Here is a 24,120-nt window from a genome sequence, read left to right on the forward strand (position 1 = left end):
AAAAAATTCTGGATTAAGTCCTGGGCATGGAAATTCTGTACCGATTCCCAGGAATTTTCTTCGGGGCCGTAGCCCCTCCACTTAACCAGGTATTGTAGCTGGTTCCTCCGCCTTCTGCAGTCTAGGATGGCCTCCACCTCAAATTTTTCATCCCCGTTGATGGTGACAGGAGCAGGTGGTTCCGAACTTCTACCAGGAAAGGAATCATGTACTGCAGGTTTCAAGAGTGAAACGTGGAAGACTGGATGGATCTTGAGGGAATCGGGAAGCGTCAATTCGTAAGATACCTCATTTAATTTTCTCCTCACAGGGAACGGGCCAATAAACTTTGGTGCCAGTTTTTTGGAAGGGCATGCCAATCGGAGATTGGTGGTGGCTAAACCATACCAGGTTGCCAGGCTGGAGAACCAACTCACCTCTCCTTCTTTTGTCAAAGGACTCTTCATTGGAGGTATGAGCCTTGGTCATGGCATCCTGTAAGACTTTGTAGTTCTCCTTAAGGAACTCCAAGATATCCCGGACTGCTGGCACTGTAGGTTCAGGAATAAAGCAGGGCAAGAAAGATGGGTGAAACCCGTAGTTAGCGTAGAATGGGGACTGACCTGTAGCCGAGTGTTTGGCGTTATTGTATGCGAACTCTGCTGATGGTAGTAGCGAGACCCAGTCATCTTGAACAAAGGTGGTGAAGCATCGGATATATTGCTCGAGGGTCTGGTTGGTCCTCTCAGTCTGCCCGTTAGTCTGGGGATGGTATGCGGAGGACATTGACAGCTTGATTTTCAGTGAATCACATAAAGCTCTCCAGAAGCGAGAAGTAAATTGGACACCTCTATCCGACACAATGTTCATTGGGACCCCGTGGAGTCTTACAATTTACCTGATGAAGACCTGCGCCGTCTCAAGCACGGAGGGTGTACCTCTTAGTGGTATGAAGTGAGCCATTTTCGACAGACGGTCTACTACCACGAAGATTGCAGAATAACCGTCTGATGGAGAAAGTTCCACGATGAAATCCATGGCAATCATCTTCCATGGTCTGTCAGGGACTGGTAGTGGTCTGAGCAGGCCCCATGCCTTATTTCGGGTTGCTTTGCTTCGTGTGCAGACAGTACAGGAGGAAACATATTGTTTACAACACTTCCCCAAGTCGGGCCACCAGAACATGCGCTGCACAAGATCCAGGGTCTTATGGATCCCGAAATGACCAGCCATCGGGTGGTCATGATACAGTCCAAGGATGGACACACAAGCACTTTCTGGAATGTAAATTTGATCCCCTCTCCATAGCAGTCCATTTCTGGGTACCAGTATAGTTCCAGCAGGATGGGGAGCATTTACTGTGGCTTGTCTCAGAGTGGTAAGAAGGTCAGACTGTAATAGTAGAAAGTTACCTTGGGTTAAGATGGTGTCAGGTACAAGGATCTCTTTAGAACTGTCGTACATTTGAGAGAGAGCATCGGGTTTCATATTCTTGGAACCCGGTTGGTACATTATATGGAACGTAAATCTAGGGAAAAAAAGTGCCCACCTTGCTTGGCGAGGTCTCAGGCGTTTGGCCGTCCTCAAATACTCCAGGTTCTTATGATCTGTGTAGAGGAGTATGGGATGTGCCGCCCCTTCCAATAGATAGCTCCACTCCTCCAGGGCGGTCTTGATGGCAAGGAGTTCCCGATCCCCTACATCATAGTTCCTCTCCGCAGGAGAAAGCTTACGGGAGAAGAAAGCTACCGGATGAATCAGGTCCTTGAGACCTTGACGCTGGGAGATGACTGCTCCTACTGCGATTTCCGAGGTGTCTACTTCGAGGATGTAAGGCAGAGCGGGATCAGGGTGGCTGAGGATAGGAGCAGAAGTAAACAGCTCCTTCAGGGCTGTAAATGCGACTTGCGCCTCGGTAGACCAGTGGAAGCGGGTACCTTGTTTGGTGAGCAGGGTAATAGGGGCGATGATGGAAGAGAACCCCTTGATAAATTTCCTGTAGAAATTTGCGAATCCTATGAAACGCTGAATCCCCTTTTTATCCACCGGTGCGGGCCAATCCAGGATGGCGGAGACCTTCTGAGGGTCCATTTTGACCCCTTCAGAGGAGATTATTAACCCGAGGAATTGGATACTCTGCTGTTCAAATTCACATTTCTCGGGTTTTGCGTAGAGCCTGTGTAGCCGGAGTCGGTGGAGTACCTTTTTAACGTGTTCTCTGTGCTGGGCCAGGGAGGAAGAGAAGACCAAGATATCGTCCAGGTAGACAATTACAAAGATGTCCAGATAGTCTCTGAAGATGTCGTTGATGAAGTGCCGGAAGGTGGCCGGGGCATTGCAGAGCCCGAAAGGCATCACCAAATATTCATAATGCCCAAATCGGGTGCGGAATGCTGTCTTCCATTCGTCCCCCTCCCTAATACGGACCAAATTGTAGGCTCCCCGCAGGTCCAGTTTGGTGAATACAGAGGCGGTTCTTAGTCTCTGGAAGAGTTCAGGAATCAAGGGTAGGGGGGTACCGGTTTTTGACCGTAATTTTATTTAACTCACGGTAGTCCACACATGGCCGAAGTGAATGGTCTTTTTTTTCTCCACAAAAAAGATCCCAGCTCCTGCCAGAGAAGTAGAGGGTCGGATGAATCGCTTCTCTAGATTCTCCGTCACATAGTCTTTAAGGGTACCCAATTCTCGTTCCGATAAAGGAAAGATACGTCCGAAAGGGATCTCAGCCCCCGGAAGCAATTGAATTGGACAATCATAGGGGCGGTGGGGGGGGGGGGGGGTAAGGTCTCAGCCCCCTGTTTACTGAAGACATCCAAGTATTCTTGATAAGATACTGGGACAGAGGAACGTATCTCCTTATCAGCATCCATACAGAGTAGGGTGCTAGGAGCACTATGGCGTACTGGCAGGCAATAATTCTGGCAGTAAGGGGACTGGAACTTGACGTCTCCAGAAGTCCAATTAATATGCGGGTTGCGCGCCTGCAACCTGGGTAACCCCAGAATAACCGGAAACAAGGGAGAAGAGATGGAATCCAGGCACAAAAACTCCTTGTGTCCTTCGAGAGTGGCCACAGGCAGTGGAGGGGTTTCTTGGGTTACTGGCCCAGACTTGATGTGGGACCCATCCGCTAGGAAGATGGAGAGTCCCTGCGACTTGGGTCGAAGTGGGAATGCGTCGATGAGCAGCAAAGGTAAGGTCAATGAAGCAGCTGCATGCCCCGGAATCAATAATAGCGGTGACCGGGATCGGGCCTTCTGGGAGCTGGAATGAGATAGAGAGAGCCAGGTGAGTGGTATTGTTGACAGAAACTGGATAACTTGAGGGGAATATAGAAAGACACTTACGCATCTTTGCTGGGCATGAGCGTACAAAGTGTCCGGCCTCTCCGCAGTACAGACACGGGTTGCTCTGACGACGTCGTGAGCGTTCTTCTGTTGATAAGGAAGGACGCATAAGCCCAAGTTGCAGCGGCTCTGACGTATCTGATTCAGCAGTAACCGGAGGAGTGTTGCTGGAACGGGCACCGGAGGAGAAGGTGTGGATGGGATTAGGAACCCATGGCAATATCCAGACTGGGCGGGTCTGCTGCGTGGACCCCTCTGCTCTACGCTCACGGAGCCGGCGGTCTATCTGTATAGCCAGGGTGATTAATGCCTCTAAGGTCTCGGGTAAACCCACTCGGGCCAGTTCATCTTTCAAGTTTTCTGAAAGACCCAGGCGGAACTGATGTCGCAAGGCTGCGTCGTTCCAGTGAGTGTCCGTACTCCAACGCCTGAAGTCAGTGACGTAATCCTCTACGGCCCTGTTGAAGTGAAGTGAGCACGGTTTCTGCTGTAGCAGTGCGCTGTTGGTCTTCGTATAACTGCGCCATTGCTTTAAAGAAAGCCGACATGGAGTCCAGCTGGTTACTGAGCTCTTCGAGTAGGCGGTGAGCCCAGGACTGAGGTTCACCTTGAAGCTGGGATATGATGAACCCCACTTTGGTTGCTTCCAAGGAGAAGGTTCGGGGTTGCAGGGAGAAGTACAGCTCGCAGGCATTGCGGAAGGCTCTGAACTTGCTTCGATCCCCAGCGTAGGGACCCTTGGCTCAGGAGGTAGCATCACCACCATCGGACCGGAGGGATTCCCGGAGGGAGCCATGGAAGCAGCAGAAACTGTAGGGTCCGTGGAGGGGGTTAGGGACTGAACACGCCCCTCCAACTGGGTATAGCCCTCTTGCAGGGACTTAACTGCTTTGGTAAGGACAAGCCAAGGTCAGGGCGGGCAGCAGGTAATCAGAATCCAAAGACAAGCCGGGTCAGGTAAACAGGAACAGCAGATATAACAGGCACAGGATACAGGAGAGCTGAAGACAACACAGCAACTACCTAGAGTGACAGCTGTTTTTAAATAGGCCATTTTGGCGCCAATTTGGTAGCCTCGAACTCTGCCGAGGTAGCCTCAAACTCTGCCGAGGTAGCCTCACACTCTACCAAGGTAGCCTCAGCGCATGCGCATAGACGTTCGCCGGTTAGCGACGCCAGTACGCCTGTGCACGGTATTGAGTCCCTGACAGCGCTTTTATAGCGTTGTCTTTACACAATGTTGGGTAGCGAATTTAGACACTATTTCATGGAGACACACAGTTTTAAGAGTTGACATAATTGTGTGCGTGTGTGTGGGAAGGCGCTTTGTTTTTACAAGCATAACATGCAGATTTTATCGTGTGTGAAAATGTAATTTTGTTTAAAGCCCATCTCTGGGGAAACAAAATATTACCAAAACCCAAATGAGTATTTAACCCTTGTATAATGGGGGCAGCCCCACTTCAAGGGTTACATGGTAATTTTGGTGTAGGGAACCAGTAAAAGCACTTTTACTTATCTGATCCCTCAATACGGGCACTCTCCTCTATTCCCTACACTCTGGCAGTGGACTGTCCCTCCTCCTGTCCAATCAAGGGTTTTGGGCTCTGCATTGGTCTTGATGGTCTCAGATAACCTGTGACCACTCTTTATAAAAAGATCCCCCTAATTAACCCAATCTACATGTTCCAATTCCCACTAGGGGCAACCCGTCTATAACCCCTTATATCCCCATCCTAATATTGTCCAACCAATGCAATCCAGATAATTCTTCATTATCCGTCTACAGAGAAACCCACATAGATCAGATGACCACCACACCATTGAGGATGGAGGAGGATCGGAGTCACATGACTGAGAGGTTATTAAGCCACACCCTGGAGATCATCTACCTGCTGATAGGAGAGGTGAGGAGGATTTTGGGAGGTCACATGACATCACTCTTATATATACAAAATTGCAATATATAATCCACCACGTGATAACAATTCAAACAATAATTGATAAGTGTTCAAACATGTGCTAAGTCAACACTGTGACCACACATAAAAGTCCAAAGAAAATATCCAAAACTCAGTAAATTGTCCACCGGGTGAGATACAATATAAAACAATGAAGGTAATATGCTGAGTCTACAGCCTAATGACACAAATTGTCCAATATATCTGTTGAACAAACTCAGTCTTTGTGCAACGAAAAGATGATGATGTGAAGATGTGATGAAAATAAACTGGTGATGAAGTGATCATGACAAGTTGGTGACAGTTTCCCACCACCTTCTTGATGTGCTTCTTACCAGATAAAAAATGCAAAAGGGCATATAAATGATCGCTATTGAGAAACTCCTGATAACACCTCAAGAAACTCAGGGTGAATCAATTATCCCTTCACCAAATGTTCAGACAGCTCCTTACCAGATGTAAAGAAATGGAGAGCATTTCAAAAATGTTCCTTTTCTTCCTGTACTGAAATGATGGGAAAGTTTCTCCTGGCACTTGTCCTCAATTTACCATCCACAGCAATTCCACCTGCTAAGTGTCCTGTGTCCAATGGGCCCTTATGACCAATATTCCCAGAAAGCACAAGGCGATCGGCTACTTCTCCTCTACTTCTAGGCACTTTTTTTCTCCTTCTCCTGCTCAGATCCACTTAGCCATACAAAAAAAAATCCATTTAGACAAGAAATCCTTAAAAAGGGAGGCTGTAGAGAAAGCCTGGCAGTGGAGGGATGGGGAGGAGAGTCTGGTTTGTATCCTGTGCGCTCAGCGGTTCTTTCTATGGATTCTTAAAGCTCTGCTGCAGTCCTGACCAGAGAGGTGAGGAGGAATCTGGGAGGTCACATGACATAACTCTTATCTAGTCTGGTCAATAGACCATGTTCTTATTATAGACATGTAGATGATGTCAGATGATTGATATCGGTTTATCTTTCTCCTGATTTGTAGGATTATATTGTAGTGAAGGAGTCTAGTGGAGAGCCAATCTTAGGAGGATGGAGCAGGACTCAGAGCCCCACCGTGGTGCCTCCACCTCGTTCTCCGATACCTGAGAGGAACAAAGAGCAGAAGATCCTGGAACTGACCACCATGATGGTCCATCTGCTGACAGGAGAGGTGAGCGGTGCTGGGAATTCTGGGACATTATCCAGTAACAGACAAGGGATGTGTCTGGATGGTGACTGTATCATTGTGTGTGTCAGGTTCCTATAAGGTGTCAGGATGTCACTGTCTATTTCTCCATGGAGGAGTGGGAGTATTTAGAAGGACACAAGGATCTCTATAAGGACGTCATGATGGAGAATCAGCCACCCCTCACATCACCGGGTAAGAGGAGACTTTATTGTAAAGGAGAGAGCAGTACGGAGGATCCACCTAGATCCCCCATCATCTGATAAACATATAGAAACAATGTATTCAGTCAGTGTGTGTGTTTCCTACAGATGGATCCAGTAATGGGAACCCACCAGAGAGATGTCCCCGTCCTCTGTATTCCCGGGATTCCACACAGGAAGGTCACACCATCCCTCACCATCATCAGGTAGATGAGGAACAATCACTGATACTATCATTAGGATCTGTACATTATCTGCATTGTTACCATTGATGTCATTTTTATTATATATTCAGAGTGGAAACCTGAGAGATTCTAAAGTTGAGGTTAAAAAAGAGATAAAAGAGGAGGATGATGAGGATGGGGTGATGGAGGAGTCAGAGTTTCTAAAGGAACACAAAGATCTGTACCAGGACACCATGGTGGAGTCATCCAGCTACAGAAACTCACCAGAGAGATGTCCCCGTCCTCTGTATTCCCGGGATTCCACACAGGAAGGTCACACCATCCCTCACTGTTACAAGGTTGGTGGATTGGAGCATCTAGAACCAGGGTCCTCAATAGGCGGACTCCGGGCCACCTCCGGACCCATACGGATTAAAATCTGGACCGCCGAAGCGGTCTGCTTCCTTCTGTCTCAGCGGGGGGCAGAATCGGGAGGATCGGAGTGGCTGTGTTTAGCGCTGCATGATTACAAAAAGCCGAGGACAAGTTCTTCTGCGGCGGAGAGGATGTCCTGCAAAGTCCCGCCTCCTGGGCCGGCTCTTACCTATGATAGACAGAACACTGGTGACGTCTATCATAGGAGCCGGTGTTCAGGAGGCGGGACTTTGTAGGACATCCTCTCCGTCGGGTAAGAAGAACTTGTACTCGGCTTTTTGTAATCATGCAGCGCTAAACACAGCCACTCCGATCCTCTCAATTCTAACCCCCCCGCTGATGACAGAAAGAAGCAGACCGCTTCGGCGGTCCAGATTATTGGGGGCACACACACTGGTCAATCTGCAATATTGGGGGCACACACACTGGTCACTGCATTATTGGGGGCACACACTTTTCACTCTGCATTATTGGGGGCACACACACTGGTCACTGCATTATTGGGGGCACACACACTGGTCACTGCATTATTGGGGGCACACACTGGTCACTCTGCATTATTGGGGGCACACACACTGGTCACTGCATTATTGGGGGCACACACACTGGTCACTGCATTATTGGGGGCACACACACTGGTCACTGCATTATTGGGGGCACACACACTGGTCACTGCATTATTGGGGGCACACACTGGTCACTGCATTATTGGGGGCACACACACTGGTCACTGCATTATTGGGGGCACACACTGGTCACTGCATTATTGGAGGCACACACTGGTCACTCTGCATTATTGAGGGCACGCACATGGTCGCTCTGCATTAATGGGGACACGCTCTGCATTAATAGGGGCACACACATGGTCGCTCTGCATTAATGGGGACACGCTCTGCATTAATAGGGGCACGCACATGGTCGCTCTGCATTAATGGGGGCACGCACACTGGTCAATCTGCATTAATGGGGCACACACATGGTCGCTCTGCATTAATGGGGGCACGCACATGGTCGCTCTGCATTAATGGGGGCACGCACATGGTCGCTCTGCATTAATGGGGACACGCTCTGCATTAATAGGGGCACACACATGGTCACTCTGCATTAATGGGGGCACGCACAATGGTCGCTCTGCATTGGATGGGGGCAAGTTTTGGGGGAATGCCTTTTTTTGTTATTGGCGTTCTGTATTTGGAATTTGACGGACACTTTTCCGGACCTCGGACTGAATGGAAAATTTGTAAGTGGACCTTTCAAGTTTACATTTGAGTACCCCTGATCTAGAACATGGACTTCTGGGGAGGATGTGTTTTTTCTTTTTTTTTTTTCATAATATCACAGTTTTAAAGCTTATATTTTACAGATGATATTCTCTCTCATTTTCTAGAGTGGAGATCCAATCGATATAGAATTTGAGGTTAAAGCAGAAGAAGAAGAGAGGTATGTGAGGAATGATCAGCAATCTATGGAGGAGGATGGAATAACGGGGACATTTATAGAGGAGGACACTCCTACAGAGATCAGCACAGGTGGGTCACTAACACTAAATACATACATGACATAAATACATGTAATCCACCACTGACTACTGAATACCAATATTATGAGTCCTGACCCATGCGCTATATACTCTATGTTGTATTACAGACTTCTGCTCTAACCCCTCTACCGACTGCTACAGTATCTCACAAAAGTAAGTACACCTCTCACATTTTTGGAAATATTTTATTCTATCTTTTCATGTGACAACACTGAAGAAATTACACTTTGCTACAATGTAAAGTAGTGAGTGTACAGCTTGTATAACAGTGTCAATTTGCTGTCCCCTCAAAATAACTCAACACACAGCCATTAATGTCTAAACCGCTGGCAACAAAAGTGAGTACACCCCTAAGTGACAATGTCCAAATTTGGCCCAAAGTGTCAATATTTTGTGTGGTCACCATTATTTTCCCCTCTCGGGCACGGAGTTCACCAGAGCTTCACAGGTTGCCACTGGAGTCCTCTTCCACTCCTCCATGATGAAATCACGGAGCTGGTGGATATTAGAGACCTTGCACTCCTCCATCTTCCATTTGAGGATGCCCACAGATGCTCAATAGGGTTTAGGTCTGGAGACATGCTTGTCCAGTCCATCACCTTTACCCTCAGCTTCTCTAGCAGGCCAGCCGTTGTCTTAGAGGTGTGTTTGGTGTTGTTATCATGTTGGAATACTGCCCTGCGGCCCAGTCACCGAAGGAAGGGGATCATGCTCTGCTTCAGTATGTCACAGTAAATGTTGGGATTCATGGTTCCCTCAATGAAGTGTAGCTCCCCAGTGCCGGCAGCACTCATGCAGCCCCAGACCATGACACTCCCACCACCATGCTTGACTGTAGGCAAGACACACTTGTCTTTGTACTCCTCACCTGGTTGCCGCCACACACGCCTGACACCATGTGAACCAAATAAGTTTATCTTGGTCTCATCACAGCACAGGAGATGGTTCCAGTAATCCATGTCCTTAGTCTGCTTGTCTTCTGCAAACTGTTTGCGGGCTTTCTTGTGCATCATCTTTAGAAGAGGCTTCCTTCTGGGATGACAGCCATGCATACCAATTTGATTCAGTGTGCGGTGTATGGTCTGAGCACTGACAGGCTGACCCCTCCCCCACCCCTTCACCCTCTGCAGCAATGCTGGCAGCACTCATACGTCTATTTCCCAAAGACAACCTCTGGATATGACGCTGAGCACGGCACTCAACTTCTTTAGTCGATCATGGCGAGGCCTGTTCTGAGTAGAACCTGTCCTGGTAAACCGCTGTATGGTCTTGGCCACCGTGCTGCAGCTCAGTTTCAGGGTCTTGGCAATCTTCTTATAGCCTACGCCATCTTTTTGTAGAGCAACAATTCTTTTTATTTTAGATCCTCAGAGAGTTCTTTGCCCTCATGTTGAACTTCCAGTAACCAGTATGAGAGAGTGAGAGCGATAACACCAAATTTACCACACCTGCTGCCCATTCACACCTGAGACCTTATAACACTAACGAGTCACATGACACTGGAGAGGGAAAATAGCTAATTGGGCCTAATTTGGACATTGTCACTTAGGGGTGTACTCACTTTTGTTGCCAGCGGCTTAGACATTAATGGCTGTGTGGTGAGTTATTTTGAGGGGACAGCAAATTTACACTGTTATACAAGCTGTACACTCACTACTTTACATTGTAGCAAAGTGTCATTTCTTCAGTGTTGTCACATGAAAAGATAGAATAAAATATTTACACAAATGTGAGGGGTGTACTTACTTTTGTCAGATACTGTATACACATAATATGGATTCTCTTATTTACGCTCATTTCATACCAGCTGGACATTTTATATCTGATGAAAAAATCAAACGAAAATGAAAATAAATTTCTTCCCCCAAATCTGTGGACAATAAGTGGGAAATAATAATCCAATCTGTGCGATATCACCGCGCTGTGTAACAATCAGACTTAAAATTCAAAAATATGAAATCTATTAAACAGTGTCAGGAAATGAATAAATAGTAATGTGATCGTCCAATAAGAGGATAGAAATGTGTGTCATGTGACACGTGTCATCAGTCAGGGCCAATATAAATGATAAAGTGCGAGTGCAGAAATTGCAGATGAGAAAGGTGCTGGTGGTCACTTCCACTCACCTTACCATCTGACTCCTGTGTTACCAGCGAGTCCCACAGATCCCTTCCCCCTCTAGGGATATCGCTCACTCCTCTCCTCCTTCCTCTTCCTCCACGGTATATATGGGGGGGAGGGGAGGGTAGAAAATAACACCCCCTCTAGTGCTTTCCGTCTATCTGCTTTATTCAACATTAAAATCCAAGATGATAGAATTACAAAGCCGGGACCTGAGCAGTGCGGACTAAACAAGCTTCACAATGAGATCCTTCACTCAGATACCCCTTCCCTGGGATGTCCCTGCGCAGGCTCCGCCCATATTTTCTATCCCCCCCCCATATATACCATGGAGGAAGAGGAAGACTTATTGTCTACAGATTTGGGTGAAGAAATTTATTTTCATTTTCTTTTGGGCTGCATTTTATTTGATTTTTTATTTGTTTTTGTGTTTAGTGAAAGAAACTTTCTGAATGTAAGCTGCCATTGGGTGAATGTTTCTGTGAATATTTATACACCATTCTTTACACTACATGATTGCACCGATTTATGCTTTATTTTATATCACATTTATATCTGATGATTAGATTGGAGGACAGACTTTTACATGGTGATAATAATGTGATAACATCCTCCAACTTTGGAACCTTAAACAGAAAGTGATAATGAGGGAGGAGTCAGTAACCCAATGATGGTGGTCTTCAGGATTAGTCCAGTCTTCATCTTGGTTGTTCTCCCCCCATCCTCACTCTCTGACCTCTGGTGGGGCTCAGCCCCGGTGTTATTCATGACTAAATCATGGACTAAAAAAGGAAGTCCACCACTTCTTGTGTTGGGAAGATGGCAATGAGTGATAGAGGGGGAGGGGACGCTCGTCCTATAATCCCCTCATCACTGTCACTCCTATAAAAGACAGTTCTCGTTGTTTCCTCACTCTCTGGCTAAGGTCCATGAATAAAGAAATGAACTGGTAGGAGATCAGAGGTCCCATTTACTAGTTACCTTGAGGGGGGAATTGTAAGATCCTCAGAGACAAAGCTGTCTGATGTGGGCGGAGTCCTGGTTTAGGGGAACCAATCTGCTGATGTCTAGTAATGATCTTTTTATTTCTATTTTAGTAGATGGATGGGAGATGAGGAAAACCTCAGAGGATTGTCTCACTTTGTCTCCAGACTGTAAATTAGAAGATGAGGACATCACACAGTATAGTCTAGGAGAAAACCCGGCTACCTCAAATGTCCATCCGGCACCACACAGTGTAGACGGACCATCGTATTCCTCATATCCTGAGGAACCTCAGACTGTGAGGGACAGTGCCGGACCATCGTATTCCTCTTATCCTGAGGAACCTCAGACTGTGAGGGACAGTGCCGGACCATCGTATTCCTCTTATCCTGAGGAACCTCAGACTGTGAGGGACGGTGCCGGACCATCGTATTCCTCTTATCCTGAGGAACCTCAGACTGTGAGGGACAGTGCCAGACCATCGTATTCCTCTTATCCTGAGGAACCTCAGACTGTGAGGGAGGGTGCTGGACCATCGTATTCCTCTTATCCTGAGGAACCTCAGACTGTGAGGGACGGTGCTGTCCTTCCACCAGATAAGAGGTTCTCCTGTACTGAGTGCGGGAAGTGTTTCAGTTTTAAATCCAAACTTAATGTGCATAAAAAATCTCACACTGGTGAGAAGCCGCATTCCTGTCCTGAGTGTGGGAAATGTTTTTTACAAAAGTCCGCTCTTTCCACACATCAGAGATTGCACACTGGTGAGAAGTCGTATTCCTGTCCTGAGTGCGGGAAATGTTTTTCAGATAAGTCCGCTCATTCCAGACATCAGAGATTCCACACTGGGGAGAAGCCGTATTCCTGTCCTGAGTGTGGGAAATGTTTTTCAGAGCAGTTCAGTCTTTCCAGACATCAGAGATTGCACACTGGTGAGAAGCCGTATTCCTGTCCTGAGTGCGGGAAATGTTTTTCACAGAAGTCATATCTTTCCACACATCAGAGATTGCACACTGGTGAGAAGCTGTATTCCTGTCCTGAGTGTGGGAAATGTTTTTTACAAAAGTCCGCTCTTTCCACACATCAGAGATTGCACACTGGTGAGAAGCCGTATTCCTGTCCTGAGTGCGGGAAATGTTTTTCACAGAAGTCATATCTTTCCAGACATCAGAGATTGCACACTGGTGAGAAACCGTATTCCTGTCCTGAGTGTAGGAAATGTTTTTCAGATAAGTCCGCTCTTTCCAGACATCAGAGATTGCACACTGGTGAGAACTTGTATTCCTGTCCTGAGTGTGGGAAATGCTTTTCACAGAAGTCTGATCTTTCCAACCATCAGAGAGTGCACACTGGTGAGAAGCCGTATTCCTGTCCTGAGTGTGGGAAATGTTTTTCAGATAAGTCCACTCTTTCCAGACATCAGATATTGCACACTGGTGTGAAGCCGTATTCCTGTCCTGAGTGTGGGAAATGTTTTTCAGATAAGTCCTCTCTTTCCAGACATCAGAGATTGCACACTGGTGAAAAACCGTATTCCTGTCCCGAGTGCGGGAAATGTTTTTCACAGAAGTCCCATCTTTCCGAGCATCAGAGATCGCACACTGCTGAGAAGCCGTATTCCTGTCCTGATTGCTGGAAATGTTTTTCAGATAAGTCCGCTCTTTCCAGACATCAGAGATTCCACACTGGGGAGAAGCCGTATTTCTGTCCTGAGTGAGGGAAATGTTTTTCAGAGCAGTTCAGTCTTTCCAGACATCAGAGATTCCACACTGGGGAGAAGCCGTATTTCTGTCCTGAGTGAGGGAAATGTTTTTCAGAGCAGTTCAGTCTTTCCAGACATCAGAGATTCCACACTGGGGAGAAGCCGTATTCCTGTCCTGAGTGCGGGAAATGTTTTTTAGATAAGTCCTCTCTTTCCAGACATCAGAGATTGCACACTGGTGAGAACTTGTATTCCTGTCCTGAGTGCGGGAAATGTTTTTCACAGAAGTCATATCTTTCCACACATCAGAGATTGCACACTGGTGAGAAGCCGTATTCCTGTCCTGAGTGTAGGAAATGTTTTGCAGATAAGTCCGCTCTTTCCAGACATCAGAGATTGCACACTGGTGAGAACTTGTATTCCTGTCCTGAGTGTGGGAAATGCTTTTCACAGAAGTCTGATCTTTCCAACCATCAGAGAGTGCACACTGGTGAGAAGCCGTATTCCTGTCCTGAGTGTGGGAAATGTTTTTCAGATAAGTCCACTCTTTCCAGACATCAGATATTGCACACTGGTGTGAAGCCGTATTCCTGTCCTGAGTGTGGGAAATGTTTTTCAGATAAGTCCTCTCTTTCCAGACATCAGAGATTGCACACTGGTGAAAAACCGTATTCCTGTCCTGAGTGTGGGAAATGTTTTTCACAGAAGTCCCATCTTTCCGAGCATCAGAGATCGCACACTGCTGAGAAGCCGTATTCCTGTCCTGATTGCTGGAAATGTTTTTCAGATAAGTCCGCTCTTTCCAGACATCAGAGATTCCACACTGGGGAGAAGCCGTATTTCTGTCCTGAGTGAGGGAAATGTTTTTCAGAGCAGTTCAGTCTTTCCAGACATCAGAGATTCCACACTGGGGAGAAGCCGTATTTCTGTCCTGAGTGAGGGAAATGTTTTTCAGAGCAGTTCAGTCTTTCCAGACATCAGAGATTCCACACTGGGGAGAAGCCGTATTCCTGTCCTGAGTGCGGGAAATGTTTTTTAGATAAGTCCTCTCTTTCCAGACATCAGAGATTGCACACTGGTGAGAACTTGTATTCCTGTCCTGAGTGCGGGAAATGTTTTTCACAGAAGTCATATCTTTCCACACATCAGAGATTGCACACTGGTGAGAAGCCGTATTCCTGTCCTGAGTGTAGGAAATGTTTTGCAGATAAGTCCGCTCTTTCCAGACATCAGAGATTGCACACTGGTGAAAAACCGTATTCCTGTCCTGAGTGCGGGAAATGTTTTTCACAGAAGTCCCATCTTTCCGAGCATCAGAGATCGCACACTGGTGAGAAGCCGTATTCCTGTCCTGATTGCTGGAAATTTTTTTCATAGAAGTCCCATCTTTACAGACATCGGAGATCTCACACGGGTGAGAAGCCATTTTCCTGTCCTGAGTGAGGGAAATGTTCCCGCACTGAAGTCCTGTCTTCCTGTACATCAGGGGTCCCACACAACCCTGGAGGTGTATTAGTGCCTTGAGTGCGGGAAATGTCTTCTATATGAATGTTGGTGGACATGTGGGGAAGAAGCACACCCTGATATACACCTCAGATATACTCCATGGCTGATCTTCATCATGTAAGAAACACTTCATAAGGAGATCAGAGATCACCAAAGACATGGATGAAGTGTTGTCCCGTGTTGGCCATTGATAGCAGGAGAAAAATAAAAATGGAGTCCTTACCTTTCATTGGCTGAGTACATTTTGTGCGGGAAGATTTCACAAACACTTACAGATCTGGTTGTTATAAATGTGTTGATGAAATGTGACCCGCATTCCCCCGGTCATGGCGAATTGGGATTTCCTATAATGGTCAGTTCAATCTAGTGGCCAAAATGTGCTTTCCTGACAGATGTCCATGGCCGCATACCTTTGGGTAGCCCCGCCCTCGCCCCCCCCCTAAGACCCCACCCCTATAAATGTTCAAAATAAGCCAATGGCTGCATTCCTTTTTTGTCCTCCTCACTTATAGGTCCATTTCTGTATGAAGTTTTCCTACCTATTGGAAGTATTGGTCGGCGTGTCTGGTGCTGGGCAGCTGTGCGGGATGTCAGGAGCTTCCTTTGGTATCCAGAAGTCTTCCAGGATGTCCCGAGTGGTCATTGAGTCCCCAGCTATCAGCGGGGTGGTGTTATGGCACACATATGTAGAGGATCCATGCCTGGAGAGTGGGCCCTGCCACCGGCGGCCATTTGCATTGGCTGGGAGCCCAGCTGCTTGCGGGTGGCCATTAAGTGTTAGACACATGAAATTCGTTTCGGTGCGAATACAAATTCCGACATATTTTTGGTTATTCCTAGATTCGGATGTATCCAAATCTCCAAATGAAATTGTAATGAATTTTGTTGAAATCTGTTAAAATTCGTTTTGTTTATTGATTTTCTAATGAATTCCAACTTTTCAGAATGATTCGAATTCGGATCAGTCAAAAAAAACAATCGACCGGTGCTAATTCTTTGTGAAGAAATAGCTGGTTGTTAATCAGCAAGCCGGGAAGCCGCCCGCCCGCATCCTTACCAACCATGACTCATCAGCTGTCAGCGGGCTTCCCCACTGACAGATGAATGGAAAGAAAAATTTCCCGGCAATAGAAAAAAATGATGTGCTCCCCCGACCCCCAGTCCATATCAGGCCCTTAGGGGCCATTATTGAAAAAAGGTGATGTAGACAGGTGGCCCCGCCTCTTACCAATGTAAATGCGGAACCTGCAGTAGGCAGAGGGCCTCCATGATGGCGAGAGCGTCTTTTTTTTATTTATTTTTTCGGGTGCGGAAGGCATTGTGATTGATGACAGGTCTACATCGGGGGAAGGCTGGCTTTTATTTTTTAAAAAAATATTTTTTAAAAAATTGTGTTTGTATATTTATTGCTTTTTGACACTTTTTTTAGTGAATAGGTACAGGTACTATGGTCCCGATACTCTTTCACATGAGGATCTGGGTTCCCCTGGGGTCCCCTTGGTAAAAGGGGCTTTCAGATTACGATGATCCCCCTGTCTGCAGACCCCCACAACCCCAGGCCACGGTTGTGGGAAAGAGGCCATTGTCCCCATCAGCATGGGGACAAGGTGCTTTGGGGTGGGGGGGCAGAACTGCCACAAAACACCCACCCCATGGTGAGGGCATGTGGCCTTGTATGGGTTAGAAGGGGGGGGGCGCTCGCTTGTCCCCCTTTTCCTGACTTGCCGAACTGCATGCTCAGGTTAAGATCTGGTATGGATTTTAGGGGGAACCCAACGCCATTTATTTTTTTTACATTTTGGCATGGGCCTGGTATAGACTGGGGGGGAGGGGACCCCAGGTCATTTTTTTAATGAGAGTCCCAACATCCTATCTGTTCAGAGAAATGGAAACTACAGATGTTCACAAGGAACCACTGTCATATGTGTGGACTTTAAGGGCACAGCATGAGACAGATAACAACTCCATGGATTTATCCTAAAATAACATTTATTGATTTATCTAAAACCAGATCTCAATAAAATGAGGAAACTGGCCCCAAATTGAGCTCAGCTCGTACACAGGAGATCAATGTCTCCTACTAATTTCACTCATGTACATCATACATATATAAGGATAAGTTGGTATATATCATAAGGTTCGTGTAGGTATAGATATTTCCTCTCTTCACTTAGATGTAACATTTAGTGACGGCCATGTACTTTATTACTGAATATATCTTATTACTATTATAACAATCTCCTTACTATATGAATTTTTTTGTCTCCGCTTTTTTTGTATACGTGTCTGCATCATATTTGTTACTGATGTCAACATTTGTATCAATTACTGTATGTATAATAAATGACTACGTTCAGATTCTATTTTTGTATATCTTAGTTGGTGACCGGCCTCATATAAAGTCCTACGACCTCTGTTTTTTGTTTGCATTAACCATTAGGGAGGGAGTCACGTTACTGTGTTTGCTTCGGATCATATTCCTCTATCTTCGTCTGTTCACTAGTCAACGCGTTTCACACAAGGCTTCTTCAGGACTATGAAGATGTACAGACAGTTTTCTAACAGACTCGATATTAGTGTTTCATAGACATAGAACATAATCTGTATTTATGTACATCATAATAAATACAAACATGGTTTACTAGCACATGGCATTCCTTCCAACCCCCAACAAATTAACCCGACCTGGGGCGGACACAGGGGTAAAATCAGAACAAAATGTATTGTGTATATAGGTATTTGTCCTGAAGGTCCTAGGTACAAGATAAAATATACAGTATCTCACAAAAGTAAGTACACCGCTCACATTTTTGTAAATTTTTTATTCTATCTTTTCATGTGACAACACTGAAGAAATGACACTTTGTTACAATGTAAAGTAGTGAGTGTACAGCTTGTATAACAGTGTATATTTGCTGTCCCCTCAAAATAACTCAACACACAGCCATTAATGTCTAAACCGCTGGCAACAAAAGTGAGTACACCCCTAAGTGAAAATGTCCAAATTGGGCCCAATTAGTCATTTTCCCTCCCCGGTGTCATGTGACTCGTTAGTGTTACAAAGTCTCAGGTGTGAATGAGCAGCAGGTGTGGTAAATTTGGTGTTATCGCTCACACTCTCTCATACTGGTCACTGGAAGTTCAACATGGCACCTCATGGCAAAGAACTCTGAGGATTTGAAAAAAAGAATTGTTGCTCTACATAAAGATGGCCTAGGATATAAGAAGATTGCCAAGACATTGAAACTGAGCTGCAGCATGGTGGCCAAGACGATACAGTGTTTTAACGGGACAGGTTTTATTTACAACAGGCCTCGCCATGGTGGACCAAAGAAGTTGAGTGCACGTGCTCAGCCTCCTTGCCAGAGGTTGTCTTTGGGAAATAGACGTATGAGTGCTGCCAGCATGGATGCAGAGGTAAAAGGGGTGGGGGGGGGGTCAGCCTGTCAGTGCTCAGACCATACGCCGCACACTGCATCAAATTGGTCTGCATGGCTGTCATCCCAGAAGGAAACCTCTTCTAAAGATGATGCACAAGAAAGCCTACAAATAGTTTGCTGAAGACAAGCAGACTAAGGGCATGGATTACCGGAGTCATGTCCTGTGGTCTCATGAGACTAAGATAAACCTAGGTTAAGATGGTGTCAAGCATGTGTGGCGGCAACCAGGTGAGGAGTACAAAGACAAGTGTGTCTTGCCTACAGTCAAGCATGGTGGTGGGAGTGTCATGGTCTGGGGCTGCATGAGTGCTGTCGGCACTGGGGAGCTACAGTTTATTGAGGGAACCATGAATGCCAACATGTACTGTGACATACTGAAGCAGAGTATGATCCCCTCCCTTCGAAAACTGGGCCATAGGGCAGTATTCCAACATGATAACAACCCCAAGCACACCTCCAAGATGACCATTGCCTTGCTAGAGAAGCTGAGGATGAAGGTGATAAACTGGCCAAGCATGTCTCCACACCTAAACCCTATTGAGCATCTGTGGGGCATCCTCAAATGGAAGGTGGAGGAGCGCAAGTTCTCTAACATCCACCAGCTCCGTGACGTCATCATGGAGGAGTGGAAGAGGACTCCAGTGGCAACCTGTGAAGCTCTGGTGAACTCCATGCCCAAGAGGGTTAAGGTAGTGCTGGAAAATAATGGTTGCCACACAAAATATTTACACTTTGGGCCCAATTTGGACATTGGTGGAGGACCTACTGTTGCTGGGGGGGAGTCTTAAATTTCTGGGGGGTCAGTTGTTGCTGGGAGGGGGTCTGTTGTTGCTTGCTGACAGGAAGTCTATTGATGCTGGCTGTGGGGATACCTGTTGTTGCAGCCAGGAGTCTATTGTTGCTAGGGGAGGAATTTTGTTACGTGTGGTCCATTGTTAGGGGATCTATTGTTACTAGCCGCAGGGGATCTATTTTACTGTTTTTCTTGTTATCAATCATTAGCAAATTCCACAAATTACGTAGCACCACAAAATGATACCTTGTTCTGTATTGTCTAAAAGAGCAGTACTGGGAGGTGGGTAGGGGATGGAACCAAGAAATGGTGCTTGAAGGTGGGTAGAGGATGGAACCAAGGAATGGAATGGTGCTTGGAGGTGGGTACAGGGTGGAATCAAGGAATGGTGCTCGGAGGTGGGTAGGGGTTGGAACCAAGGAATGGTGCTCGGAGGTGGGTAGGGGGTGGAACAAAGGAATGATGCTCAGAGGTGGATAGGGGCAGACAAAGGGGTAATTCCTGCACCTATTCTCTGAGAAAACAAGCCCTGATAATGAGTCACCTATTTGCTTGAATGTGGCCTTCATGAGTTATGATGTGGATCCTGGAGGTGCTGATATGAGGAATAAGGAACAAACTAGGTCTCATAACACATACAAAACCTAACATAAAATGTATTTTTAAGAAAAGCAGATAAAATTACAATTCCTATCAATCCCTTCTGAATTCCCTGACCTCTCCCTCCAACTGCCTAATCTTAGTTTAAATATATATATTTTTCTAGTTCATATTTCTCCTGAATTATGTATCCCATTTACTTCTGCAGAAAAATCTCACTTTGCTTTGTCAAGGCTAAAATATACAAAATATTAAAAAAATAAAAATGTGACAAAACGAACCTAAAAATCAAAAAGTCTAAAAAAAAATTATGTGTTGGTCTAACAGTGTATGAACGCCAAGTCTTTTGTTGACTCCTCCTTTGACAACTAGTCCTCCATAAGACTCCACTGCAACACCTAAGAACTCATACAATGTTCATACATAATATTCTTCTCTTCAGGACCATCGTAGTCCACATGACAAGAAACTTCTGGTAGGTGTGCAGATCCTTTTGCAATCATAGCAAACTGAGCTTTGACTTTTCTAGACAGCTGACATGACAAGTATCAAAGTTGTTCAGATATTAAGAGGCTTTTTTAACCACTTGCCGACCGCCGCACGACTATCTATGTCGGCGGTCAGCCCCTCACAGGCAAAGTGACGTAGGTCTACGTCGCTTGCTTGTGAGGGTCTAGGGAGCGAGCGCACGCCCCTGGAGGCGCGCTCCCGCGTGGTCATGGACACCCCCGCGCGTGTGACCGGCGGACCCGATGTCCGCCGGTCACTCGGCGATCAGCGGGGGAGAGGGAGAAAGTCAGGCGGCTTGTGTAAACAAGCTGCCTGTCATTCTCCCCTGTGTATGAATGATGATCATACGGTTCTACTATGTAGAACCGTTGATCACCGTTCATACAGCTGAAGCCACAGCCAATCACAGTAGAAAGCACGCCCCTAGGGACACACATAGCCCCTCCCTTTCAAAAAAAACCCCTTCACTGCCAGTGTATTTTTACTGTAACAGTGCATATGTATAGCACTGATTACTGTAGAAATGTCACTGGTAACCCCAAAAGTGTCAAAAATGTCAGTCAAGGGTCCGATCTGTCCGCCGCAATGTCGCAGTACCGCAAAAAAAATCGCAGATCGCCGCCATTAAAAAAAAACAACAAAAATGACAAAAATCTTTCCCTTTGTTAGTAAACGCGATAACTTTTGCGCAAACCAATCAAAATACGCTTTTTGCGATTTTTTTTACCAAACATAGGTAGCATAAAATAGGTAGCCGAAAATGTTAAAAAATTTTGATTTTTACATTTTTTTGGGGGGGGGGGGGGGAATTTCATATAAAAAAATGTGAAAAATATTGCTATTTTTGCTAAATTTACGCTCTTTTTTGTTTATAGCGCATGATCAAAAAATCGCACAGGTGATCAAATACCACCAAAAGAAAGCTCTGTTTGTGGGAAAAAAAGGACGCCAAATTCGTTTAGATACAGCGTCGCACGACCGCGCAATTGTCCGTTAAAGTCACGCAGTGCCGAATCGCAAAATACCCCCTGGTCAGGAAGGGGGTAAAATCTTCCGGGGCTTAAGTGGTTAAAGTGCTCTTATCCATCAATGCTGTTTGTGGTGATGTCATAACGTGCAGGAATGAAGGAGGGTATTTTTTTTTTGAAGATGGCGTCACTCAGATTGTTAGTCCAACATTAGATCATTAACAAAAAAAATGCCCATAAAGCCATTGAGTTTTTTTTTTTTCTGCTGAAGTAAATCTATGTTGTGAAGGGTAATAAGACCTAGAAGAAAAGAAAAACAAAATGTCTTAATACAAAAGGGAATCATTCTCATTTCATATAATGCATTATTCAACCACCATCCACACTAAACTGTGTACACTATCCTGAATTCAAAGGAAACACTTATTATGAACAATAGGCTGTCTCAAAAGGAGGCCTTTCACCTATGGCTGGGATCAACAACCCTACAGTAGATCAGGAACATGTAAGTACAGAGACAAAAACTTGGATAGCACAGAATACAAGATTTACAAGAATGGCAGGAGTATAGTGCAGCACTGGGCTTCTGGTCTTACAGGAAGGCAGTAAAATAAATGCTAGTAAGAACCACTTGCAGCACTGGGGTTCAGGGCTCACAGGAAGGCAGGTCATTTTAAGACAGGAAGGATAAATAATAGCACTATCTGGGGAGAACACAACATGTCCACACATGCAACAATGGTGAGGGCCCTTGGAAGGGTTGAGGTGCAAAGTCTCAAGAACTACCTTGTCTTCTCCAAAGGTGGAGATGGGTTAACTTCCAGCCAGTTCCCAGGTTGCAGTCCTCTTACTCACCCAAGCAGGCAGCTACCTAGAATGAAAGGCCAATAGACAACTGAGAATCCCTTGCATGGCTAAGGTGCTGGGATCACTAAACAGTAGGGAGTAAAATTCAAGCTGTCTTGTGTACATGGACACACAGAGACACACAAAACAGCTAGAAGTGAGTAACAATGCAAACAGAAATTTATAAGAGATGGTACAGTTGCCCAGTGACACCAAACAGGAAATTGAAACCAAACAGGTTTGAAATAGACTTGGCGACACAAAGGCTTGTGTCACGTACCTGGGAGGAGTCTGAGTTGACGAGGTCGGCCTCTCTTATATCTCCGGCCCAGACCCTACTGAAGGTGAGACAGAGGGTGTCAAAGGCCAGGAGGGACACGAGTGCCTGTGGTTGTTGATGGATCAGGATAGGCTGCTTGTCCGGATCCTGGAAACTGGAACATGCAATGCTGTATGGAACATGTGCAGCAGATAGCCAGGCAAGCACTCGGGTAGTTCTGAGAGACAAGGTTTGAGACAGAGTCAGAGTAGTAGGAAAGCCAGGGTCATCAACAGGCGGTGCAGCAGGGTACCAAATTTGTAAGCAGAGCCAAAGTCAGGGACGGAGCCGGGTCAGGTTTAGCAGAGAGGCAGAAGCAGAATCCAAGTCCAAGTTCAGAACAAGCCAGGTCAGCAACAGGGAAGCATACAGGTATCATCAGGTCACAGGAAACAGCTAAACATCAGTCAGCACAGGAAACAGGATTGAACTTCCTTTAAATAACCTGTCTGGTGACACGCCCATTAGTCATTCTTCTGGGAATAGCCTGTGCACGGCCACGCCCCAGACGTCTCACAGGGATTCCCTGACATTGCCCCCCCCCTTAAGGGCAGCCTCCGGATGCCCAACATAGACCGTTTTTCAGGATGTTGAAGAAGGTAGGCTCGTAACAATCGAGGAGCATGGACGTTTGAAGCAGGTTCCCAGGAATTATCCTCAGGGCCATAGCCCTTCCACTTGATAAGAAGCTGTGTCCGAGCACCCCTTCTTCTACAGTCCAGAATAGACTCCACCTCAAGTTCTTCATTACCTTAGATCAAAAGGGGAGCAGGAACTTCAGATCCACGATCTGGGAAGGGGTTGGGAACTGCTGAATTCAGTAAAGAAACATGGAACACGGGATGGATCTTCAGATTACCAGGTAAGATTAATTCGAATGCGACAGAATTGATCTTCTTCCTGATAGGAAATGGACCTAGGTATCTTGGGCCAAGCTTTTTTGAGGGACACTTTAATCTCAGGTTTGCTGTAGATAGCCAGACCTTATCCCCCGGTTTTAAATTCAAATTCCCTCTCCTTCTTCTATCAAAAATTTTTTTATTACCAGCCTGTGCCTTCAAAATGGTTTCCCGCAAAAGCTGACTGTTGGCATTAAGAAAATTTTGTCTTTCTTGTACAGCTGGTACAGCAGATTCCATAGGTAACTCAGGTAGGAAGGAGGGGTGATATCCATAATTGGCATAGAAAGGAGACTGCTTGGTGGCGGAATGGACGGAGTTATTATAAGCAAATTCCGCTAAAGGGAGGAGTAACACCCAGTCGTCTTGAGAAAAAGAGAGAAGCACCTTAAATATTGTTCAAGAGTTTGGTTTGTCCTCTCGGTCTGTCCCTTTGTTTGTGGGTGGTAGGCAGAAGACAAACAAAGTTCAATGTTTAATGCTTCACATAAAGCTTTCCAAAACTTGGAAGTGAACTGCACCCCACGATCAGAGACAATGCTGGCTGGAATGCCATGCAATCTCACCACTTCTTTGATAAACGTGGAGGCAGTTTCGGAGGCAGAGGGAGTTCCTTTCAGAGGTATAAAGTGTGCC

At 46.0% G+C, this 24,120-nt stretch overlaps 5 protein-coding genes across 5 annotated transcripts in view; 3 read left to right on the forward strand and 2 right to left on the reverse strand.

The window, feature by feature from the left end:
• The window catches only part of LOC309550684 (uncharacterized protein), a 1,024,308-nt gene that overhangs the window by 482,210 nt on the left and 517,978 nt on the right, over positions 1-24,120 (forward strand). The window lies entirely within an intron of this gene.
• LOC309550755 (uncharacterized protein) overlaps positions 1-24,120 on the reverse strand; it is a 318,095-nt gene that overhangs the window by 238,461 nt on the left and 55,514 nt on the right. The gene's annotated exons all lie outside the window — the stretch shown is intronic.
• LOC309550736 (uncharacterized protein) overlaps positions 1-24,120 on the reverse strand; it is an 851,482-nt gene that overhangs the window by 165,318 nt on the left and 662,044 nt on the right. The window lies entirely within an intron of this gene.
• The window catches only part of LOC309550715 (uncharacterized protein), a 523,380-nt gene that overhangs the window by 147,280 nt on the left and 351,980 nt on the right, over positions 1-24,120 (forward strand). The window contains exons 6-7 of the mRNA XM_082251050.1: positions 6,769-6,866; positions 6,956-7,183. Of these exons, the coding sequence (XP_082107176.1) occupies positions 6,769-6,866; positions 6,956-7,183 (326 nt within the window). The remainder of the gene's footprint in view (positions 1-6,768; positions 6,867-6,955; positions 7,184-24,120) is intronic.
• On the forward strand, positions 8,877-13,618 carry LOC309549878 (uncharacterized protein; the record flags this gene model as incomplete). The annotated part of the gene is made up of 2 exons (XM_082250372.1): positions 8,877-8,939; positions 12,590-13,618. The coding sequence occupies 2 exons, from the start codon at positions 8,877-8,879 to the stop codon at positions 13,616-13,618; spliced, it is 1,092 nt and encodes a 363-aa protein (XP_082106498.1).

Source organism: Pelophylax lessonae (assembly GCF_965119305.1).
Source record: "Pelophylax lessonae genome assembly, chromosome: 3".
In the NCBI taxonomy this organism is placed as follows: domain Eukaryota; kingdom Metazoa; phylum Chordata; class Amphibia; order Anura; family Ranidae; genus Pelophylax; species Pelophylax lessonae.